Raw genomic sequence first — 26026 nt, forward strand, 5'->3', positions numbered from 1 at the left:
AGCCAGGAGGGGTTTGTTTTGGGGGGGGGGCATTGGTACTAAAAAAATGTACACATAGAGACTGGTACAAAAGGGATTAGAAAAATATACGTCAAAAAAGTCATGGATGACAAGTTGACAGGTGTCTAGTGAGTCCAGAGGAAGCTGCTTTAGTAAAGAAACGCAAACAGCAGCTCAGAGAGCCAGGGCTCTATGTCTCCCTCATAACTGAGCGGAGGGAAGCAGGTGGTCCGGGCCAGGGGGGCAGTCTGTCCTGTGAGATCGTGCAGGGATTTAAGTCCCTCTGTGCCCTTGCAGTACGTTGTGTTTTATCATCCAGCAGCTGCAGGTGCACTGCCCTAACCTGCCCAGTTCACCGCCGTATCTTGGTTGCATCTGGCAAGAAGTAGGGGAAAGAAGAGATGATAAAGCATGTAATTTCTTGTTACGAAAGGGACACATTTACCTTCTCTGTCATCTCCTTGACGAGAATTTCATCGATGAAGGAGGCTGGGAAGTGTAATGGTCAGCCATGAGCTCTTAAAATAAGTGTTCTACGTGACCTGTGGTGGCGCAGTCGATGAGGCAGCGACCTGGAATGCCGAGGTCACCGGTGCTGAGCCCTGGGCTGGCCCGGTGAAAGCACATGTGAAAGGCAGCTATCAGTTGATGTTTCCCATTTTCCTCCCCCACCCCCACCTTTCTCTCTCTTTCTCTCCTTTCTCTAAAATCAATAAATAAAATCTTCCAGAAAAAAAAAAAAAGAACTTCAGGGTTCTGAGTGTGAGGGTATATCTTTTGTGGAAAAGAAGATGGAGAAAATGGATATAAGAGACAGCAGAGACTTAGCTATCCTTCAGAAATTTGAATTGCATTCTGTTTTTAATAAGTAAATTTAGCCTGACCAGGCGGTGGCACAGTGGATAGAGCATCGGACTGGGATGCGGAGGACCCAGGTTTGAGACCCCGAGGTCGCCAGCTTGAGCGTGGGCTCATCTGGTTTGAGCAAAAGCTAACCAGCTTCGACCCAAGGTCATTGGCTCGAGCAAGGGGTTACTCGATCTGCTGAAGGCCCGCGGTCAAGGCACATATGAGAAAGCAATCAGTGAACAACTAAGGAAAAACTGATGATTGATGCTTCTGATCTCTCTCTGTTCCTGTCTGTCTGTCCCTATCTATCCCTCTCTCTGACTCTCTCTCTGTCTCTGTAAAAAAAAAAAAAAAAAAAAAAAAAAAAGTAAATTCATATTCATATTCAATGTAGGAAAAATTTAAAAATACCCGGTAATGTCATATTCATCTTCAAAATAAAAGACACCCCCCCCCATCCCTCTTTCCCTCTCAAGATGTTAGCTTTTTGCTAATCACCCATCAGCTTTGGGGTTCTCTGAATAATCTTTGGTGATCAGATGTTCCTTTTTTTCATAAGGCAGTGGGAGAGAAGCCTTTTTCTTTTATTACGACTCTTGACTGATGCCCTCTGTGTGTGTGTGTGTGTGTGTGTTTGAAGGAGACAAACCCCACAAGTGTGAAGTCTGTGGCAAGTGCTTCAGCCGGAAGGACAAGCTGAAGACCCACATGCGGTGCCACACGGGCGTGAAGCCCTACAAGTGCAAGACGTGCGACTACGCCGCCGCCGACAGCAGCAGCCTCAACAAGCACCTGCGCATCCACTCCGACGAGCGGCCCTTCAAGTGCCAGATCTGCCCCTACGCCAGCCGCAACTCCAGCCAGCTCACCGTCCACCTCCGCTCCCACACAGGTAAGTCTCCATATCGTTCTCACTCTGCACCCCCGACTGCCCATTGCTTCAGCCGTACGCACCGTACGGCATTTAGTCACAACGTTAAGTAAATGAACTGGGGGTGTCTGGTGACCCCATTCTATGCAGTTGTGCTTTTCATCTGCCCAGAGTGCCTTTCTCGGTCAAGTGGGGGAAGACATCCAATTTATAATCATATATATATATATAATCTTCATGTAACTTTACAACTTATTCACTAGTAAACTATTTAATTAGGAGATGTACAAAATGAAATAGAGAGATAAATGATACATTTTTAATACATTTCTGCATAATGATTGGTCAGTCATTTCATTCCCATGTTCAAGTCTGCTCTGAGTAGTGCAGCAATGGGACAGCTTGATGGAAAAACTCAGAAGAGTAGATAACTTAAACAAATTATGTTTGTTTTCCTTTTGGCAACTGTATCTGTCAACTATTGATACAATGATGCTGTGTAACAACCAAGGCAGAGCCTCCGTGGCATATCATGTTAAGTATCTATTGCTCACATACTTCAGATCAGCAGGGGGTTGGCTAGATTCCTCGGTTGATCTTGGCTGGGCCTAATCACATCTGTGGGGAGGACTGGCTGTATACTGGCCTTGGCTGGGGCAGTCTGGCTCTGCTCCCTATAGCTCTCATTCTCCTTCAGAACCAGTGGGCTACACCAAGTTCGTCCTTCTCGTGCCAGTGTATGCCCCAATGTGTAACCCCATCTCAAACCTCTACTCGTATCCCGTTGGCAAAGCAAGCTATATTTGGGGCCTGGTGTCAAGAGACGGGGCTGAGCTCACCAACAGAAGGAGGTCACCACATGGTTACATGGCAAAGGCCAGAGTACGAGGAGGGATAAAGATTTGGGGCCATTTTTGCAAACAGCAGCCCACCCCTCCATCATTCACATCCTTCTGACATGCAAATGCATTCACATCCTCCCAGGACCCCCACAAGTCACATCCAATCACAGGACCAGACTTAAAGATCAAGATCTCGTGATCTCCATCAGGTCTAGCTATGGGTCCCCTTGATCTAGACATACCTTTGCCATAGAAAGACAAGTTGTGTGTCCCCACCCGCCCAGTGAACAGAGCCAGGATAATCACAATAGCCTTGCTGTCTGGAAGGGCAAGAACAGAAGGCACTCGGCAGTCACCGATCCACACATTTCTGAAATCTCTCGGACAAGAGTCCAGGTGCCCCCACTCTGTCGACAGGGGATGGGCCTTGGTCAGGCTTTGGCTCCCTGGTTCCTGAGTCTGTAGCTCCCTTCCCCTCACCTCCCTCACTACCTCTGAAAAGGAGTGAAAAGCGTTCCTTTGAGAAACGTTCTCAGTCTGTGTCCTGTCTACCAAAAGCTTGGGGACCTCTTTAGATTTTGTTTTAATCGAGGTGGGTGACAGCTCTCCTGATAGAACTGCCAGACAGACTTGGTACATTTCCTGTGTGTTTCTGTGCCGAGAGCCACGCCCACACCCACAGTTCTTTTGGAGATTTGCCTTTCCTCTGGACCCGGCGATAGGCATTCTTGGCGTAAACCCTTCTGTGCGTTGAACCGTCGGGACTGCTAGGACTCCTTGTCCAGCTGCGAATACCCACTTGGCACCAACTTCATTCTTCGGGAGATTTTATCAGAGAGCCTTACATTCCCACCCTCCATTCCTCATTCAGTCTTCCCACTACCCCCCGCCCTGAGCTCTTGGTCCACAGGCTTTTTCTTACTTTGAAAACCTTTTGCTGGCTGGAGGGGAGACTCTTTATCCAACTCAGGACATCTTTGATTTTCTGTATTCCAAGTTCCATTTAGGAAATGTCCGGTTCCTTTTTGAGTTCATCTCTCTCTCTCGTGGTGGCTTTCCGTATGCAGCCTGTGGGACACTTGCCATGATTTGCCTAGAATCGATCTCTTAGATGAAGTCCAAAATTCCGTATTTCCTATCTTCCTAGTTACCGCCTGTGACAACTTGACCGAATGTTTGCCATCGCCTAGTGTGCAGGCGGCCGCTACCTGGTGACCAGTCCAAACACCGGTGCTACCTAATTCCATTTTCTGTTGTGGCTGCGCTTCATTTCTCGATCCCAATGTCTGTATCAGTCATCTACTGGGTGCACAAAAACTCAGTGGATACAGCAGCATGCCTCTTCTGTTCACACGTGGGGATCAGCTGGCTGTTGTCCGGGCAGCTCCGCCCATCTTGGCTGATTTGGGCTTGCTTACCAATCGGAGACTCTGCTGGCGGTGGCCTGGTATCCGCCGGGCTCTGGTCCACGTACCTATCGTCCCTCTCCTGGGACCAACGGGCTAAGCCAGCCTCGCGCTTCCCGTGGCGATGAGCAATCGCTGTGCAAGCGAGCGAACCCCAGGGCACAAGCCCATTGCAAGCCGTCACTTGTGTCAAGACCATGCTGCATACCGTCAGCTGAATCTAATGGCGTGATCGGTCCCCTTGTCTGAGGTCGTGGCAGGTCATCCTGCCCCAGTCAGGAGAGCACGCATAATTGACACATAAGACAGGGCCATGGCTACAGGGGAGGGGTAGTAGCTGAGGAAATTTGGGGACATTTTTATGATCTGCGCCAGTGTGTGAGGACATTGACATGACTGATGTAGATTGGTTTTCTTCAGAACTCTCCCCTCCCTGCGTTAGAGGAGCTGAAGGGTCACTGAAGGAAATGGTTCAGAATCGTTCTGACTTGTCAGGAGAAACATACCATTTCTAGGAGCATCTTTAAATTGCTCCAGAAAAGCTGTATTTTCTAAAACTTGGAATGTGTGCCGTTTACGCAGTGTCTCTGTGGAATGTTCATTTCCCCTTTCGAGGTCTGTGACGCTTATAAAATTTTAGATTGTAAAATTAATAGGACTTTGTTTTTACCCTTTCTTCGCTTTGATCGTCTACAATCCGGCGTCCCCAAACTACGGCCCACCGGCCGCATGCAGCCCCCGGAGGCCATTTATCCGGCCCCCCGCCACACTTCTGGAAGGGGCACCTCTTTCATTGGTGGTCAGTGAGAGGAGCACTTATGTGGCGGCCCTCCCACGGTCTGAGGGACAGTGAACTGGCCCCCTGTGTAAAAAGTTTGGGGACCCCCAGATTGTCAATTAATCGTCTTAGGAACAACCTAAACTCCAGAAAGATCTGCTGCTTAAATGTGTCAGTCACCTTTTCATTCAACAACGTTCATTAAGTCCCGCTGCTCTTGGACTTGGACGCTGAGGACCAGGGTAGTGGGCAGGAGTGAACAGAGTCAGTAGTTTTGGAGAGCGTGTGCTTCTGGGGGACTCTTAGTGACTAGTACGCCTCATGTACGAGACAGATCTATGGTTAGACAGAGAAAGAGAAGATGGCAGAGGGATTCCAACCTTTGACTTTTATTGTCGAAAGGGTTGTTAAGCACTGTGAAATGTGCTTATCTGCTTTTTTCTGCGTTTCACCTCTGCTGATTGCTTTTTTTAAAATGCCAGAAAAAAAAACCCCACAAAAGATTGTCACTAATTTGGGCAGAGATGTAACAGGAAAACCTAGTAGAATATTCTGGAGCAGAGATTCTAACTCTGGGACCGTAGACACCTCTGCCATGAATAGACTGTGGGCGGGCCGTGAAGTTGGATGGGGAGACGTTTTACATCTTCATTTTCACTGACCTGTACTGAGATTTGATGTCCGTCAATCATAAAAATTGGCAACCAGTCTGATAACAGTGTGTGTGCACTTGTTGCCAGTGGAAGTCACAGATCTTTTCGTAAGAGTTCAGAATTTCTTTTATGTTCTTCCCTGGTTAGAAATGATTGTAGTTATTAGACCCACCATTAGATCTTATTATTTAATACATTGACAAAGCACATACATTAATTACCACAGCACAGTTTTTCTTCTTTCAATTTTAATAACTTTCAATATAATGTATTTCTTTTGTATCCCTATTAATTTTTAGTTTACTTTGTATATTTAAGCACTATTCTGAGAAAGGGTCTGTGGGTTTCTCTGAACTGGGAAAAGGGGGCTGATGGTATAAAAAGGGTTAAGAATAACATTCTAAAGCAGAGGTTAGCAAACATTTTCTCTAAAGGGCCAGGTAGTAACTATTTTAGGCTCTGCAGGTCATACAGCCTGTCACAGTTGCTCACCACTGCCTTGAGAGTATCCATAGACAACACATAAACGAATGGAAGTGGCTGTATGCCAATAAAACTTTATTTACAAAGACAGGCTGTGGGCCAGACTTGGCCCACAGGCTGTAGCTTACCATTTCTTGTTCTAGAATTTAGTGTGCATAATCTAGGTGGTGTCCAGTCATACATGAAGCATTGTATAGGCTTTGGGCTTCTCAGTTTTCTTGAAGCTTGCTGTATTGACTCCCTGTCATCTTGAAGTGCATGTGTTCAGCAGCTCATGGTGACGTGTGAGGCCTTATACCAAAAAGCTGGGTCACGGTCTGACTCTTTTGAGCTTATGGCCTAAGAAGACGAACATCATCACCCTTTTTTTTTTTTTAAGATTTATTTATTGATTTCACAGAGAGTAGCGAGGGTGGGGGGAGCAAGAAGTATCAACTCATAATTGGTTCACTTTAGTTGTTCATTGTTTGCTTCTTGCTGCTTATACGTGCCTTGACCAGGCAAGCCCAGGGTTTCGAACCAGCGACCTCAGTGTTCCAGGTCAGTGCTCTATCCACTACGCTACCACAGGTCAGGCCATCACCAGCCTGATATACAGATATTTACCTGACATCTAAGAATACCAGCTTTGGAGTCAGCCTGGTTTGGAATCCAAGCCCTGCTTCATACTCCTGGGTGACCATGGACAAGTTATGTAGTCTCTCTAGGCCTCAGTCCCCGCATGTGTGCAGAAGTGTTAATAATAATGTTACTGATAGTACCTAGCTCCTGGGACTGTTGGGAGCATCCGATGAGACCCCTCTTGTGGAATGCTCAGTGGAGTGTCTGCCATCCTGGAAGCCACCGTGAAGAATGTTAGCTGTTGTCATTTTGCTTATTTGCACTATATTGAAATGGGCAGGGTCACCGATGTGCCTGACGTACTGTGGACGTGGCATTCATTGACAAAGTCAATTTGGAATATCATGGCCATTCAGACGTTTGCAATTTCACTTTCCCTGCTCATCTTTCAGCGAATGTGAATTTAAAATTAAAAAAAAAAAAAAAAGTCAAGCAGCTGGATTTGGTAACTTCACAAGAACGCAGCTGGCAATCTGGGATAAATGAAGTTTGTGCAGTAAACACATCTTTATTAATAAAAATCTGCCTGAAGTATATAAACTGGGCGTTTCAATCATTGTAAAAAAAGAGAGAGAGAGAATATTCTGATGAGTGAGCACAGAGATGACTGATTTGAAAATGTGTCCTTCAGTCTGTTACAACTTGTAACTCAATCAAAATCAACGGATTGTGCAAAATGGTACAACTGTGAACCGTTAACTGGCAGAGTGGTCACATTAACTCTTAAAAAAAAAACAATAGCTTGATTGTTTTAAAGATTGTGCTAAAGATATTCACACGTCTTATTTTATTTGGGACAATTAAAGAACTCTTTTGAAACTCCGTTTTCCTCCTGGGTTTTGTAAAGGTGGTGGTGCACCAAGCATGTGGGGGTGGCTTAAGTTTGGGGAAAGAAGAGAAGGCCCCCACCCCCACTCCCTTTTTTTTCTCCCAGGGGCTGCTAGGAGCTGCAGTTAGAAGGTCTCCACTCGCCCGCCTTGGTGTAAGCGATTTTCTGGTGTGTGCTTCGGGGGGATCCGCTGTGGTTGTTGCCTGCCTGTTCTCATCGAAACTCACCTTGTGTTGACAGGGGACGCCCCCTTCCAGTGCTGGCTCTGTAGCGCCAAGTTCAAAATCAGCTCGGACTTGAAAAGGCACATGCGCGTGCACTCGGGGGAGAAGCCTTTCAAGTGCGAGTTCTGCAATGTCCGCTGCACCATGAAAGGAAACCTCAAGTCCCACATCCGCATCAAGCACAGCGGGAATAACTTCAAGTGTCCGCACTGCGACTTCCTGGGTGACAGCAAAGCCACCCTCCGGAAGCACAGCCGGGTGCACCAGGCAGAGCACCCAGAGAAGTGCTCTGAGTGCAGTTACTCCTGCTCCAGCAAGGCGGCGCTGCGCATCCACGAGCGCATCCACTGCACCGACCGCCCCTTCAAGTGCAATTACTGCAGCTTTGACACCAAGCAGCCCAGCAACCTGAGCAAGCACATGAAGAAGTTCCACGGGGACATGGTCAAGACTGAGGCCTCGGAGAGGAAAGACACGGGCCGCCAGAGCAGCCGGCAGGTAGCCAAGCTGGACGCCAAGAAGACTTTCCACTGTGACATATGCGATGCCTCATTCATGCGGGAGGACTCCCTCCGCAGCCACAAGAGGCAGCACAGTGAGTACAATGAGAACAAGAACTCGGACGTGGCCTTCTTACAGTTACAGATCGACCCCAGCAAGCAGCCGGCTGCACCCCTCACGGTGGGGCACCTCCAGGTGCCGCTCCAGCCCAGCCAAGTGCCCCAGTTCAGCGAGGGGAGAGTCAAAATCATCGTGGGGCATCAGGTACCCCAGGCAAACACCATTGTTCAGGCCGCGGCTGCCGCCGTGAACATCGTGCCGTCCACCTTGGTGGCTCAGAACCCAGAGGAACTCCCCGGGAATAGCCGGCTACAGATCTTGCGCCAGGTCAATCTGATCGCCCCTCCTCAGTCCTCCGGGTGTCCCAGCGAGGCGGGCACGATGGCCCAGCCGGCTGTCCTGCTGACCACGCACGACCAGACACTCATCCCCACCGCCCCGGCCTGCCCCCAGGAAGGCTCTGGCAACCAGACTTTTATCACCAGTTCCGGTATTACCTGCACTGACTTTGAAGGCCTTAATGCCCTGATCCAGGAGGGGACAGCTGAAGTGACTGTGGTGAGCGACGAGGGCCAGAACATCGCTGTGGCCACCACGGCCTCCCCTATATTCTCCTCTTCCCAGCAAGAATTACCCAAGCAGACTTATTCTATCATTCAAGGAGGGGCCCACCCAGCTCTGCTCTGTCCAGCCGACTCCATACCAGATTAGTGGTTAAAACACAAAAGAAACGGGGAGGGGGAATGTGACTAAAAAAAAAAGAAAAAAAAGTCATACATAAAATTTTGTGAGGTGTGCCCTTTATGTTTTTAATGATCATTGTGAAAACACACACCCTGTTAATAAATTGTAATTTTATACTGCTTACTATAATTTTTTAATGCCGTAATAATAACTTAGAGACCCCTCCCCCCTTTGAATCGCTGTATTGTAACCATTGTAGAATCCTAAATGTTGCCAGATGATTCCAATTAGGAGTTGGAATTAAATGCACTGAGGAGGGAGTTATATTTGTTTCCAACTTGATTTCCCAATTCGAATAAAGGGTTTTTTCCATCTCATTAAACTTATGTAGTAGATGGTACTTCCCAGCCTCTTTTACTTGCCATTCTGAAATTGCCCCCTGGAGTTTGGGGTATTAGTGTTTTAGTATATGGATACAAATCTATTGTATGAAGGACCATTTTCTATATAATGTTACATGGGTATTTGACAAAAAAAGAAAAAAAAGGCAGTGCTAATGAGATAAAAAGTGATTTTCTAATAAATTGATACATGATTAAAATACACTGAATGTTAAAGATTCTATAGTCACAGTATGATTTGGGGTTGAGAGGATGTGGATTGTCATATCATTAAAAAGAACTTGAACAAGCAAAGGTTTGTAGTCTTTGCTCATAAACATTATAGAAACGTTTTATCTCCATACAAATTAAATATGTGTGGTAGCGAAAGTGGCGCAACTATTGTTTTCATTTTGAAACTTCAGACTGACTAACCTGACATTCTGTTTAGATACAAATATGTTACAAGTTTCTACTAATCTTTAGGACAGAGTTTTCTAGGATGTCATTATTTGAGATGTCATTGTATGTGCAGTCCCAGGGACAAACGAGAAGCACCTAGGTTTTTCCAAACCATAGGCTGTACTGAAGAGGGAAATTCAAATTTTATTGTTTTGAATGGAAATGCTGTGTGACCAGTAGGTGGTGCAAGAGAGCAAGCTAGGATTATCCATGCTTACACCCAAAGACATGAATGAATTAGGGTGGTAATAACTGATTTCTAGCCTCTAGCATGATCTTCAGCTCATGATGGGCTCCTAATAAGTATTCAGTGAATGAAGCATGCTCTCACAGAGTGTCAGCCAGGATTGTGACTTGGAGAGGTTACTCTTGTGAAAGAAGTATATTTAGAATGTTAAAAAGAACACTTAGATACTTTTTAATCAGTCTTCACACACTTTTACTTCCCTAACACACAGACTTATTAAAGTTATCATGCACAGAAACTCAGTTTTACATAAAAGATATATAACAAACTAACGATGCTAGAAACCTTGGGCATTGCCTGTTGGAAAGTCAGCTGTTAGGAAATACAGAGTTTGAGCTGGGTTTGTCTTCTTGTTTGCTCCTTAATATTTGAACACAATTCTGATAACTCGTGTTTTCCTTGCCAGAATTAATTTATTTTCATATCAGCAATAGTAATAATGATTCATGAGCTATGGTTTGATAAATTGGAAAAGCTTGCAGTGTTCCTGTTAGTATTTTATTTTATTATTATTTTTTTTTTCATTTTTCTGAAGCTGGAAACAGGGAGAGACAGTCAGACAGACTCCCGCATGCGCCCGACCGGGATCCACCCGGCACGCCCACCAGGGGCGATGCTCTGCCCACCAGGGGGCGATACTCTGCCCATCCTGGGCGTTGCCATGTTGCAACCAGAGCCACTCTAGCGCCTGAGGCAGAGGCCACAGAGCCATCCCCAGCGCCCGGGCCATCTTTGCTCTTGGCTGCGGGAGGGGAAGAGAGAGACAGAGAGAGAGGAAAGCGCGGCCGAGGGGTGGAGAAGCAAATGGGCGCTTCTCCTGTGTGCCCTGTCCGGGAATCGAACCCGGGTCCTCCGCACGCTAGGCCAACGCTCTACCGCTGAGCCAACCGGCCAGGGCTTCCTGTTAGTATTTTAATAATGTCATTGCTTTAGAATTACTGCTTGCAGCTCTTTAGGAAGCTCAGCTATTGAAATTTAGCTGGGAAACTTCCATTGTCATGAAACTGTTTTCTCTCTCTCTTTCTCACTCTCTCTCTCTCTCTCTCTCTGAGTGTCCCTTTTTTTCAGCTTTTAAATAATTTTTTCCCTGATTATAAATATAATGTGTATTCAAGATAGAAAGTATGGGCAATATATTATTTAGAAAAACTAGTCACTAATAAGCTTACTATCCAGATGGAAAAATTGGCATCATTTTGATGGACTTTCTCCTCATCTTTTTTCCATGCTTATATCTTTTTATTCCTATTCCAGTCACAACAGTTGGGGTTGAATTGAGCGTACTATTTCCTTTTTATATTTCTTTTCATATCTCTATATCTCCAGCTAGCTGCTGCTCTCCATATAAACATTCGCATACACACACACATGCACATTTGGATTTTCTTGAAACACACTACAACAGAAAAACTTGTTTCTTGCAATAGATACAGAATTATACAAAAAACATAACTTCCGTCCCACTTTCTCACTGCACCCAAGGTAAATTAAGTTTTCTCTGTCTTCATATCAACATGCATAGTCTCAAAATATGACATAGGAAAGGCTTTCTCCTATTTTTGCATTTATCGTATCACACTATGTTTCTCTACAACCTCCTCTTATTTCATTACTAAGTCCTGAGGGTCAGTAGAGCTATTCCTTTTTTTTCTTCTTCTTTTTGAGAGAGAGAGAGAGATAGGCAGGGACAGACAGGAAGGGAGAGAAATGAGAAGCATCAACTCGTAGTTGCAGCATTTTAGTTGTTCATTGATTGCTTTCTCATATGTACCTTGACTGGGGGGGGGGGGGCGGGTAACAGGCCTGGGGGACTCCAGCTGAGCCAGTGACCCTTTGCTTAAGCCAGTGACTTTGCGCTTCAAGCCAGTGACCATGGGGTCATGTCTATGATCCCACGCTCAAGCCAGCAACCTCGGGGTTTTGAATCCTCAGCATCCCAGGTTGATGCTCTATTGCACCACTGCTTGCCTGGTCAAGCTATCCCTAACTATTTTTTAAACAAAAGTTAGAATATGACTAAAACTAAACCATGCTTTGTTCAACCATCTTCTTATTCATGGGTATTTAGTTTGTTGATATTTTTGTTTGCTATTACAAACTGCTACAGTAAGCATCCTACATAACTCCTTATATTCAGTTGTATAATACTGTTGGAGTTTCAGTGCGTTTCTATAGAGTTTAGATTTCAAAACAGTAGTCTCATCTGGTGTGGGCCCAACTATCACCAACCCCGGTTGTTCTCCATCTTCTGAAACCTTGTCAATCTGATGAAAGGAAGGAGTAATCCAGTCCTTGAGCATTTTCCTGGTTGGTATTTTGATCTGCTCTTCTGTGACATTTCTCCGGGTGAGCTGATCATTTTCATTTTTCTTTTCTATGAGCTTTAAACTTATACACCCTCATTTTTCTCCCTGGCTTGTGGAACTATGAACACCATGTCTGTCACATATTGCTGAGTTTCTGCCCCTCCTATCCTTTCTCTTGACTTTCTTGTGGTGCTGTTTCCAAATAAAAATAACTCTTTTTATGCAGCTGGATTTTTCATTTGCTTAATTTGTGGCTCCTGTGTTTTCTATACAAACCCTCCCTTCTGAGGTTTTCCTTTAATATTTTTATTGTTTGTTTTCACTTACTGCAACCAGAAGTTATATTTATATGCTTGTGATAGAGGAGTTTGGTTGCCCACATATAGCAGGATCATTTGTTAAACAAAGTATTATTTTCCTTGGAACTGAAATCTTAATTTCACCTTTAGATGAAGTACCCAAATATCCTTGGATCTCTTTCTGGAATTGCTATTTTGTTCCATCAATCTTTATGTCTTCTCTGGTTTGCCAATATCACATATTTGATTATATTAGCATTAAGGTAAACCTTAATATCTTTTAGACTTATGAAGTCTCTCTGTATTCTTTTCCAGAATTTTCTTAGCAATACTTAGCTATTCATATTTCTAAATTAGTTGTCATTTATTGAGTACCTCCCTGACACCCAGAAAAAGAAAACTTTTTTTTTTTTTTTTTTAATGAGAAAGACAGACAGGAAGGGAGAGAGATGAGAAGCATCAACTCATAGTTGTAGCACTTTAGTTGTTCATTGATTGCTTTCTCATATGTGCCTTGACTGGGGTGCTCCAGCTGAGCCAATGACTGCTTGCTTAAGGCAGCGACCTTGGGCTCAAACCAGCGACCTTGGTCTTTAAGCCAGTGATCTTTGGGATCAAGCTAGCTACCATAGGATCATGTCTATGATCCCATGCTCATGCCAGTGACCCTACACTCGAGCCAGCAACCTTGAGGTTTCAAACCTGGGTCCTCAGCATCCCAGGCCAATGCTTTATTCACTGTGCCACTGCCTGGTCAGACAAATAGAAAACCTTTTCAAGATTTTGATTAGAATTAAATCTATCCACAGTTGGCTCAGTGGATAGAGTGTCAGCCTGGCATATAGATGTCCCAGGTTCAATTCCCAGTGAGGGCACACAGAGAAATGACCATCTGCTTCTCTCCCCCCATTCTCCCCTCTCTTTCCTTCTTCCCTCACACAGCCAGTGGCTCAGTTGGTTCAAGCGTCACCTTTGGGTACCAGGTAGATTCCCATTGAGAAGCATGTGGGAGTCTGTCTCCATATCTTCCTTCCTCTCACTTAAAAAAAGAATTAAATCTATGTGATATATGAACTTAGGAAAAGAATAACTTTTTTTAAATGTTAAATGTTTCACCCAAAACTTTTATTCAAATGCTGTTGTAAACATTATTCAATGAAATTAGTTTTCTTCATATACAGTATAGTGTTATTATATATGCCTGTATTTTCTCATTCAGATTCTTATCCAACAATAAGTATTTATTAGAAACTCTTGGTCTATGACAAATATGATTTATGATGGTTGTGACATAATTTCATAATGAACCTAATTTCTAGATTTCATCCCTTTATTACAATATTTATACTAATTTTGTTTTCTTGTCATATTGCATTAACTAGAACCTCAAACAATGTTGCTACAGTTGGTGTCCTTATTGTGTCTCTAACTTTTGAATGGCTTTAGAATTTCCCAATTTAATGTACAATATGTGGTCCCATTGAGTGTTGCTTTTCATGAACTTAGGTCATTTTCTTCTACTGTAATGTTTTCTTAGAGTTTATATTAGGGTGAGTTGCTTACTATTACCAAATATATTTTTCCTATCTTTTGATATAAATGTTTAGATTTTGTACTTAAATATGTTGATGTAGTGAATTGGTGTAGGACATAACCTGGTATTGAGTCACCTTGCTTTCCAGAAAAACCCTTTTGGTCATGTTGTATTCATTTTCTGATGCATTTCTGAACCTTATTTATTCATATTTAACTTGAAATCTTTACAACTATATATGTAAGTGCCGTTGCTCTCAGTCTTCCTTCCTGGGTGTGGATTTTTGCTTGTTTATTTTAGTTCATCCTACTCTGGAAATAAATTGGGACTCTTTCTTTGATTCTCAGTAACTGGCAAAATTTAGTTCTCTCGGTAGTCAATCTGTTTATTATCTGGGCAGAGGCCCTTTTTCATTATACATCCTTAACAGACTTTTCCAGTTTCTTCTATAATTACTGGTCTGTTCAGGTTTTATCTTTCCTCTGGATTAATTTAGGTAATTTATATTTTGCAAAAGAAAAAAAAAATCACTCACTTTGCTCTAACTTTTCAAATCTGTAGCCTTATATTTTCCTAACACTCTCCTAAAACTATTTTTAAACTTTGACGTTTGTTTATCGGTTTTCTTATTTCCATTGTTTTTGTTTTATATTTGCAGCCTTCCTCTTAGGTTGCCAAGGGCTTATTCTGTCATTTGAATTAATGTAAAAGCAAAACTTTTGCTTTTATTCCTTTTCTCTGCTCCCCCAACTTATTCATTTCAGCTTTTACCTTTTATCTTTATTAATTCTTTCCATGCTCTTGTTCACTTTATTTTGCTATTCTAATTCCCCTAAGTGTACTTATTTTCAGCCTTTAGTAATGAAATCATTTAAAACCATATATTTTTTCTTTAACCTCACCTATGTTAAAAGATAACTTTTTAAAAAAACTTGAAGTCATGTCCTGGCCAGTTGGCTCAGCGGTAGAGCGTCGGCCTGGCGTGCGGGGGACCCGGGTTCGATTCCTGGCCAGGGCACATAGGAGAAGCGCCCATTTGCTTCTCCACCCCCCCCCCCCTTCCTCTCTGTCTCCCTCTTCCTCTCCCGCAGCCAAGGCTCCATTGGAGCAAAGATGGCCCGGGCGCTGGGGATGGCTCCTTGGCCTCTGCCCCAGGCGCTAGAGTGGCTCTGGTCGCGGCAGAGCGACGCCCCGGAGGGGCAGAGCGTCGCCCCTGGTGGGCGTGCCGGGCGTGCCGGGTGGATCCCGGTCGGGCACATGCGGGAGTCTGTCTGACTGTCTCTCCCCGTTTCCGGCTTCAGAAAAATACAAAAAAAAAAAAAAAAAAAAACTTGAAGTCATGGCTTCAAGTTTAAATGAACATATAAAATGAATATATTAGGAATTTCATTTAATTCATTAATTAATAAAGGAGTCAGTAAGATAGAACAATGGTGCAACAGATATGAAGGAGAATTAATTCAACGAATGCATACTTACACGGGCAATCAGGAATGCTAAAATAAACTTACGGACAGATGCAAAACTGGTCCTTATCTCTAGGGAAACAGTCAGTTGCATTTCACCAGACAGTCTTTGCATTTATGTAGATGGTTTATTTTCATTGTTATATGTTTCTGTAACTCAAAAAGTTGTAAAATACCTCAAAAACAATGAAAGGCACTAACTCCTACAGATTTAGATAACCCAGAGCTGGGAATTAACAGGACACTCACTAATTTTTTTTTTTGGTTATTTCAAAGTCTTTCAAAAACTTTCATGACATCTGTATCTGTATAGATCTTTCTCTCCAGTGTCCTTTCATAACTTTCTAGCTTCTTAGTGCAGAACCTCTTCACTACCCCGAGAGAATCCCTAGCAGTCGCTCTATCCCTTCCCACCTCCCCGCCCCTCATAACTGCTACTGTCTGTCTCTGGCTTTGCCTAGTATTAGCATTTTACAAAATGGGAATTCTCCCTATGGGATCTTTTGTGCCTGGCCTCTTTCACTGAGCATCGTGTTGTCAAGGTTCATCCATGTTGTAGCAGGTATCAGCGCTGCATTCCTTTTTTATGACCAAATAATATTCCATTGTGTGACTAAGCTACAATTTTTTTTTATCTATTTGTCAACTGATAGAAATAGGGGTTGCTCTCGCTCTTTGCCCTAATTTTTAAGAAATCAGTATATTTGGGCTTTTAGAATTATTTGTGAATCTGTATCATAATGCCCGTGTCGGCCGCATTAACTCACTGACCATCCCCACTAGTCCTGTTCAGGAGCTATTAATTATTACCATCACCATTTAGGACTGATGAGGCTGAGCAGTAGAATGGCTAAGCAGCTGGCCTAGGGTCACACAACTAGTTTATTTCATTTGACTTGAACCATAGAATGATTACGGTCTTGCTCTCGAGCCAGAAGCCCATGTTGGAAATCTAGTCAAGAGAAGGGTCCATTCATCCGTCTTTGCAACAACACAGAGACAAAGCAGTGGACTCTAGCCCCGTGGCCAACCTGAGAACAGCAGAGCACGACAAGGAAACGGCACACTTCTCTCTGAGATGGGCGGAAACGGGTGGTGCCTGGGCCAGGGGCTGCTCTGCGGCCTTAGCTGTTTATTGAGCGCTCATGGTGTGCCAGGTATGGGCGGGCGTGTAACGGCTGCTTCCACCACCATCTCTCAGAAATTCAAGACTGGGCCTGAGGGAAGTTCCAAGATTTCCTCCAGTGCTGACATTGGCACAATATGAGTCCCCAGGAAACACACCTGGTTGTGTGTTTTTTTGTTTGTTTGTTTGTTTTTGTATTTTTCTGAAGCTAGAAACGGGGAGAGACAGACAGACTCCCGCATGCGCCCGACCGGGATCCACCCGGCACGCCCACCAGGGGCTACGCTCTGTCCACCAGGGGGCAATGCTCTGCCCCTCCGGGGCGTCGCTCTGCCACGACCAGAGCCACTCTAGCGCCTGGGGCAGAGGCCAAGGAGCCATCCCCAGCGCCCGGGCCATCTTTGCTCCAATGGAGCCTTGGCTGCGGGAGGGGAAAAGAGAGACAGAGAGGAAGGGGGGGGGGGGGGAGTGGAGAAGCAAATGGGTGCTTCTCCTATGTGCCCTGGCCGGGAATCGAACCCGGGTCCCCCGCACGCCAGGCCGACGCTCTACCGCTGAGCCAACCGGCCAGGGCCTGGTTGTGTGTTTTTTAAGGTTGGTATTTCTTGGTGAGTGTTAGCTCTTAGGAAAGTTGTTTATTTCTGGAGAACGAAATACTGCACTTATACCATGTTTATGAGACAACCATATAGTTCGTCATCCAAACAGGGACCCCTTGAGAATGAATGGCACTATTGATAATTATGCTGAGAGAACAGGTATAAATCAGCTTCTAATTTACTGTTGTTACTGATAAAAGGCCAAGCCCAGAAACTGTCAAATAATGACCAATACTTCACCCTATTGGTGCAAAGCAGCACAGATTAGAATTTCACCGCCCATGGGTCAGTTTTCCAGAAAAGTAAGTCACACACAGCTGATCTAAGATTGGTGGTTACATGAGTGTTCATTTTATTCCTTAAATTGCACATTTGTGTTTTAGGCACTCATGTGGGTGGCAAATTTTATGATTTTTCAAAATTTATAGCTTGAAAGATTGCAGAAAGGTACCTAGCAAGATGTCGGTCCACTCAGACAATTTATTAGTGTCCCTGTCCTCAGGGATAACTCCTATAACCAGGTCTCTTGTGCTTCCAAGTTTGTGTGTGTGTCCATATACAGGGTGAGGCAGAAGTATGTTTACAGTTGTATGTGAAACAGTTTATTCTTGTACTATTTATTAATTATTGTGTTATCTTCCATACAAACAACTGTAAAGCTACTTTTGCCACACCCTGTATAAATGTAAATTTTCATAGAGATGTTGTTAGATCTTTATGTATTTACATACATACATATACACACACACAACAGTATAATTAGTGTACTTTTCTATATGCTGAACATTTCACCTCTGTATCTTGAAGAATATCCCCTATTAATGCACACAGAAATGCACTACTCTTTTTATGGTCCGACAGAATTTATTTCATTGTGTGACAGAACCACAGTTTAGTTTAGTTATTTATGACTTTTTAAATTCTAAAATAGTATGCAAACACATTCACCTGTTTTTTCGTTTGTTTTTTAGTGAGAGTAGGGGAGATAGACAGACAGACTCCCGCATGTGCCCCGACCGGGATCCACCTGGCAACCCCATCTGGGGCCATGCTCTCAACTGAGCTATTTTAAGCACCGGAGCTGAGCTGATACACACTTGAATTAATCAAACCATGGCTGCGGGAGGGGAAGAGAGAGAGAGAGAGAAAGGGGAGAGCAGAAGGGGTGGAGAAGCAGATGGGCACCTCTTCTGTGGGCCCTGGCTGGGAATCGAACCATGGAATTCCACACTCCAGGTTGACACTCTAACTCTGAGCCAACCAGCCAGAGCCCCCTGGTTTTTTGTTTGTTTGTTTGTTTTTTAAAGGAAGTATCACTCATGATAATGTTCTCTTACATGGGAAACTTTAGGTTCTTCCATCCTTCTGCCCCAAGCTACTCCTCCACCCCCACCTTGTTTAACACGTAGCCAGTGTGTTTCCTGTCAATACCTTTCACTCTGGATTTTCACCTTTGGAAATGTGGACAGACTTGAACGTGTTTATATCTAGGTGGAACTTGCTTTCTTCACTGCAGTCTATCTGGAGCTCTAGCCAGGCTTGTATATGTCCATCTGGCTGATGACTTTCATCTGCTGCCTGGTATTCTATGGCATAGCTACACCTCCGTTTAATCTAACCACTACCCCGTGGTAGGGCATTGAGTTTGTTTCTTTCTTTCTTTCTTTTTTTTTTTTTTTTTGCTATGGCAATGGCGTCACAGCAAACGTCCTCGGACTTGCTCCCTTGGGCACGTGGGAAGATGTTTCCCTGGAGGAGAATAGCTGGAAAGGAAAATGAATTGCTAGATCATTGGCAGGGCACATTTAAAAATTTATTGCCAAATTGCCCTCCAAGGTGGCTATAAACATTCACACTCCCACTAGCACTGCATTAGAAGACCAATTTCGCTGCACTCCCGCTAACAGTAGATGTTATCAGCCCTCTTAATTTTTATTGATCTGGTAGGTGGAAAAAAAAGAGAGAGGAATTTATGGCTATTTAATATTCACTCCCTTGTAATTAGCGAGGCTAAAACACCTCTTGCCCATTCGTTGCCCAGAATCTGCACTAAACAAAATCTCCAGGTCATCCTTCTGCCCATTAAAGTTTGAGAAGCACTGAAGTCAGAATCCGCTTCCTAACAAGGTCCCCAGGTGATCCGTGTCTGTGGTACATTTTGAGACGCACTGGAGTCAGAATCTGCATTTTAACAAGGTCCCCAGGTGATTCTCCTGCATGGCGAGTGAGAGAGTGCAGGGTGGGGGAGGAATAGTTGTCATAGCACCTTTACTAATATGTGTGTTTAATCTCTTCTGTTCGGACAGGGTATAAAACAGTGTCCCAATTTATTTTAACTTGCGTGCCTGTAATCGTGAGCTTGGACTTTTTTTCCCCCCCTAATCATTACAAGCCAGATATTTCTTTTCTGGGAACCAGTTAGTCAGTGAATTTTCTTACTTTGCTTCAAGCACATCAAAGCTGATCTCCTTCCAGCCTTTGCTATTGTTTACTTTCCCAGGAATGCTTTCTCCCTGGTTCTTCCCATGGCTGCCTATTATACTCAGGTTTGTCTTTTCTAGCCAAGCTCAGGTATCCCCCACACCCACCCAGTGACTCTCCATCACACCACCCTGTTTATCTTGATTGCAGCATCCATCGTTATCTGAAATGACCTTGTACATTCATGTATTTATACATACATGCCTGCATTTGTTTTTCCTTCCTTCCTTCCCCCTCCCCTCCCCTCCCCTCCCCTCCTCTTTCTTTCCTTCCTTCCTTCCTTCCTTCCTTCCTTCCTTCCTTCCTTCCTTCCTTCCTTCCTTCCTTCTCTGGCTGCCCTGCTGGATCTTGTTCGTCTTGGAAATCACCCTATATCTGGAACAGACCTAGGAAGTCATGTGGGCTCAAAACATTGCTATCAGGTGAACAAATAAATTAATTCCTGGCCAATGAAGAAATAAGATTAGCTTCTAAGTGTCCACCCATTTGTTTTTAATTTTATTTATTCATTTTAGAGAGGAGAGAGAAAGGGAGAGAGAGAGAGACAGAGAGAGAAGGTGGGGAGAAGCTGGAAGCATCAACTCCCATATGTGCCTTGACCAGGCAAACCCAGGGTTTCGAACCGGCGACCTCAGCATTTCCAGGTCGACGCTTTATCCACTGCACCACCACAGGTCAGGCAAGGTGTACACCCATTTGGAAATCATCTGTACCTGGATAAACATATTCTCATTCAGTCCTGTGTTCATAGTGGAGAATAGTAGTGGTGATGACAGGAGTCAAATAAGGTAGCTTGGGAGAACATGACCCAGACAAGGTGTTCACAGCCCCAGGAGGCCCGAGACAATTATAATTTATTTTTATCCATTTCTCTTGAAAGATAAAGCAATTACTTGAACAATGTTAAATGAAGAGTATTAATTACTTATATATATGAGTAATATACATATATGTATACATATATATGTAGAGAGAGATACTAGTATGAAAGCATTTCATCCAGTTTATTTCCATGTAAAACAATAGCTGTGTCTAGTTCATTAAAACTGCCGATTCTAGACGAGTGTTAGCTATTATTGCAGCTAACCGGCACTCTTGCCCTATGGTTGTAAATAAGAACTGTTAACGCTAGAGTACTGCCAGGATGTTAGCACGGGCTGGCCGCACCTGTGCACTCCGTTATTCCGTCCTGCTGCCTCTGGGGTCTTTATAATGCTTTTTCTCTTTATTTTCTTCTATTTTTTATTCTTTTATTGTTATTGAATCCAGAGAGAGGAAAGGGGTAAGGGGGAGACAGAAGCATCAATCTGTTTCCGTATATGCCCCGGCTAAGGACCGAACCAGCCACCTCTGCATTGCAGGACAATGCTCCAGCCAAGTGAGCCAGCCAGCCAGGGCTATAATGCTTTTTGAAGGGTGTAGACCAGGGGTCTCAAACTCGCGGCCCGCCGAACAATTTTGTGCGGCCCGCAGACTAATCCACGAAGTTCAAAATATTTTGGATAAAATTAAGTAAGCCTAGGGGCCTACTTGTATTTTTCATTTCTCTAGCATCCTAGCTAGATATTAGCTTAGTTAACAGCAGTTGTGATGCGAACTACAGTTTCTGGTCGTTTTGTGACACTGAGTAAACTGCATGTACGATTGTGCTTGTTGTACTGATTTTTTTTTTGTTTTCAACTGCAGTGAGAAAAGTGTTGCGTAACAGTTGCCTTTTGTAGACCTAGTGTGGCCCGCCTAAGGGCTGTGATCTTGCTCTGCGGCCCACATGCTGAGTTGAGTTTGAGACCCCTGGTGTAGAGTGACCAGGAGAATCTTTTGTGTAGTTCAAAGGTGTACTGTTTATCTTGTGGCAAAATACTTAAGAGTTATCAAAATTACAGATATTCTCCGTTTTTCTTTTACAAAGGGACAAGAGTTGAAAATGTATTGATTTTATCCGTGAAGAAAGGGACGACTTAACAATGACTTTTTTTTTAAAAAAAAAAATCAGGATAGAGGTGATACATAAAGAATGAGAAAGTAATTAGTTTGCAAGAGAAACATCCTACGGAGAAAGTTTTTGGAAATGCATGTTTGGCCTCTGTTCCCTTGTTAAGTGATTCTGTTGCTGAAACCAATGAAAAATTACCACATAAGCCTTTATCTGCGTGTTTCAACTTAGCAACACAATTTCTAATCTGCTTAAACATCTTCCAAATAAAAAGCCTCAGTTGCCTCTGAAATCCATTTGTTAAAGATTAACACTGATACACCCTCTTCAGTTGAATTTGCAAAAGCCCCGGGTTGATTATCAGGGAATGTGAAAATTTTAAAGCTGGATTTTTTTTTAATGACTAGTCAATTTGCATAATTGGTGAATGGGATGAAAAAAGGAGAATCATAACTTATTAAGAATAGCCAATGATACCTTGCTTTCAATTAGACCTCCATATCCTGAGTTATATTTTTCCCATTTTTCATTATGACCCTTGAAAGCACGCCATTAAAACCAAACATGGCACTAAACTTAATTTAGTGCTATAACTTTGAATGCATATAGTATAAAATTTTAAAACAATGCCTTTGGAAAATGAAACAAATTTAATCAGTTGCTGTTACATTTGTAGAAAACGATCATTTTACTTGGTATTTTTCTTGAAACATTGCACACAGGGAAAACGCAAGATCATAGTGAAATATCACTGTATATCAGTTTGCTTGACAAAAATTAAGATGTGGCTCCACAGTATCTCTTATACTGCTAGACAAGTATAAATTACTGTCAGTACTTTGACATTATCTTTTAGTCACTTGCAATCCAACCATTGTGGACATTCAGGTAAAAACTCTGACACTTTTTAAAGATTTTATTTATAGAAAGAGGATAGATCATAGTCACGCTATACACATAGCAAAGACCAGGAAACCACCCACGCGCCCATCAACAGGAGAGCCGATGAACGAACTCTGGCATGTGCACACCATGGACTATAAATGGACAAGTGCCAGTGACAGCAATCTAGGCGATCCTAGCAATCTAATAAATGTGGGAAAAGGAATTCCTGGGAGAATCTGTACCCTTTTTATGACGTTCTTTTAAAATTATAATGGTATATATTTTTAAGGATTTTTAGGAGGCTCTTTTTTTTTTAATTTATTTATTCATTTTTAGAGAGGAGAGGGAGAGACAGAGAGAGAGAAGGGGGGGGAGGAGCTGGAAGCATCAACTCCCATATGTGCCTTGACCAGGCAAGCCCAGGGTTTCGAACCGGCGACCTCAGCATTTCCAGGTCGACGCTTTATCCACTGCGCCACCACAGGTCAGGCTAATGGTATATATTTTTAAGAATACTTGTAGGTGCACAAAAAATAAGTTGCTATAAAGAAAAAAAAGCAAAGGGCCCTGGCTGGGTAGCTCTGTTGGTTAGTGTCCTCCCCAGATGCCAAAGTTGCAGATTTGATCCCTGGTCAGGGCATTCAAGAGTCAACCAGTGAATGCATAAATAAGTGGAAAAAACAAAACGATGTTTCTCCCACCCCCTTTCCTCTTCTCTCTAAAATTAATAAGCAAACAAATATATAAACTAAGAAAAAGAAAAGGAATGAGTATGTAGGATTTAGGTTGATGGCTATTAGATTAGAGAAGGGGGGAAAGGGGGACGAGACGTAGGTTATGGTTAAGGTCGCAGTTTTGGGTGGTGGGTTCCCTGATGTTTATTATATCATAATAAACCAAGGACCAGACAAGCAACCAATACAAGCCAATGATGGATCAGTAATGACAAGGCGCCACGTAGCAAGGACTGATTAATCCAGTTGTAGTGCCCCCGAGCAGAAGAAGAGCGCGCGCGCGCGCGCGCAAATACACTCGCACACACCCCAAGGAGCAGAAAGGGTGTCAGACATCACCCATCCTCCTGGCTGGGCGCCCTTCCCCTTTCCGCTTCCCCTGAGTCAACCGCGGCCCCCAGTCTATCCAGTCTCCTTCTGAGACGTTCTAAAAGGAGACACGAGAAATCCAAGCACACACGGAAGCTACAGGCACATCCCAAAGAAAACTCGAGAATTGCTTTAAAAATCTTTCCAATGTAACTCCGGGTGACTTCACCGCTCAGTACACAAAAACATCCCTAGAATCCATTCACAGCATTGAAAACCAACAACAAGAAGGTTGAGGAAACCAGGTCCGTTTTGAGAAATATAAAAATGCTCTTCTCGCAGGCGGTCCCCCTAGGGTTGGCCAACGGTAACCTCACCGCGGGCGCCGTACAGGACGCTGCGAAATCCCACCGGGCGCGCGCGCGCCACAGCGGACACCACCCTCCGCGGCGCTGTTGGAAACACACGTCCCCAGCCCCACCTCCCGACGCAGCTGAACCTGGGGCTTTTTGAATAAGGCTCCACGTGATTCTCAGGTTCGGGCAAGCTTGGGGCACAGCCCCGCGTTCAGTACAATCCCAATTGGGAGAAAAGAAAACACCTGGGGCCTTGAGGTGGCTTTCTGGCTCCCCGTAGGATGATGTCGTTCACCTGGTGCAAGGAGGGGTTCCCCACAACACCCCCACGGGTCTCCGCGCGCGGTCCCAGCCAGTCTGAGCACGGACGCCAATTAGTTTGCCCCACCCCCACCCAGAGGACCACGCCTCAGTCGCCTGCTGGGCGGGGCCCGCGCCCCTGGGCCCAAAGGCCGCTCCCGTGCGGCCTCAGACCCGGGGCGGCGCTGTGTAGACAGATCTACAGACTCCCGGGCTCCGCCGCCCGAAACCAGAACTTTCGGAATCTGTCTGTGTAATCGGCTCCTCCAGGAACAGCAGTAGTTCACCCTCCAGCTGGGGATACTCGGGCCTCATTTAAATTTTAAATTCGAATAGACAGCCAAAGTTGAGAACCGCGCGTGGAGGTCGCGCCTCTCCACCTTGGCTACCTCTCAGAATAACCTGGGGGGGGGGGGGGCTTTAAAAACAACAACCACCACCCCAGGGTCCAGGCTTCAGTCCAGGCCAATTAAGTCAGCGTCAGTCTGAGAGCGTGGCCGGCTCAGCAGCCGTCGCAGAAAGATCGCCCGGGAGCTCGTTAGAAATCCGGACTCTCGGGCCCCGCCCCAGACCCACCGAGTCGGAATCTGCATTTTAACGAGATCCCCAGCGGATTCCCCGCGCGCATGAAAGTTGGAGCAGGGCTGTGCTTCTGAAATTTTAATGGGCACACGAATTACCTGGGGATCTTGTTAAAATGCAGGCACGGTTTCTCGAACTTGAATGTGCACGCGAGCCACCTGGGGAGCTCGTTAAAATGCAGATTCTGCGGCAGCGGTTCTGGGGCGGAGCCCGAGAGTCTGCATTTCTAACGAGCCCCGGGTTGGGGCGGACGGGCCGGGCTGCGGAGCACGCTTCCCCGGGACCCCGAGGCCTTGGCTCCGGGCCAATCAGCTGTCAGGACGCGTGATAAATCGCCCCGCTCCGCTGAGGAGCAGCGTTGCCGGGACATGCGCGCTCTGGCGGAGGGGGTGTAATTGCCGAACTCCGAGAACGGGTGGTAAGAAGTAGGCCACTTGTAGGGACTCGCCGGGAGCCCGGATCGTCGCGCCATGTCGCGGCGCAAGCAGACGAAGCCCCGGCACTTCCACTGCGAGGAGCCGCAGCCGGCGCGCGCCGAGTTGGCGGAGGCGGCCCGCGAGGTGGTCGGGGAACTGGGTGAGTGGCGCTGCGAACCGCCCCGCCTGGGGTGCGGAATGCTGTTCCTCGTTTTTGTTTTTCGGACTAAACGCGAGTGGGAGGTCCCGGCGCCAGGCGTGGAAAGGGCAGGTGAAACTTCCAACTTAATCCTGGCGTCGGACGTCCGCGCCCCCGGCCTCCCCCTACCTGGTAAAGTCACCGTCCTTGGGTAAATTATTCCGCTCTCCGCGTGCGCGTCTTCAGCCGCTACCCTTACCTCCCTCTACCCCCACCCCGCCCCCAAATAACACGCTAGTAAACGGCGGTGCATCTTCCGAACACGCTGCGAAGGATGTTCTAAGACCCCTTGCTGGGCTGACGCTTCTTCAGAGTGTTGGAGCTCGGGTCGCAAACTCCCCGGCGCTGCGCTGCGGCTGCGCGCCTGGAAAGTGGGCATTGAGACCCGCGCGTAGGGCGACCGTCTGGAGGCTGGGGAAACATGTGAAAAACGTCTGAGCCTTAGCGGGTGCACGCGCCTCAGTGCTGGAGAGAGACACAGCAATGGACAAGGAAAACAAAACTCTGGCTCTCCTGGAGCTTACGGCCCAGTGGGGACGAGAGAGAGAGGGAGAGAGAGAGAGAGAGAGAGAGAGAGCCGTCCATCTGGGATAAAACCGGGGAGGGGGTGC

General features: G+C 45.2%; 1 protein-coding gene across 5 annotated transcripts in view; it reads left to right on the forward strand.

The window, feature by feature from the left end:
* ZFP64 (ZFP64 zinc finger protein) overlaps positions 1–26026 on the forward strand; it is a 71309-nt gene that overhangs the window by 22148 nt on the left and 23135 nt on the right. For 2 of the 5 annotated variants that reach the window (XM_066235877.1, XM_066235875.1), the window contains exon 5: positions 1490–1741. In XM_066235877.1, coding sequence (XP_066091974.1) covers positions 1490–1741 — 252 coding nt within the window. Of the gene's footprint in view, positions 1–1489; positions 1742–7572; positions 9660–24845; positions 25377–26026 lie in introns of those variants that run through there. The other 3 variants (XM_066235874.1, XM_066235873.1, XM_066235878.1) reach the window with 3 other exon arrangements.

Source organism: Saccopteryx bilineata, chromosome 6, assembly GCF_036850765.1.
Source record: "Saccopteryx bilineata isolate mSacBil1 chromosome 6, mSacBil1_pri_phased_curated, whole genome shotgun sequence".
Classification (NCBI taxonomy): Eukaryota; Metazoa; Chordata; class Mammalia; order Chiroptera; family Emballonuridae; genus Saccopteryx; species Saccopteryx bilineata.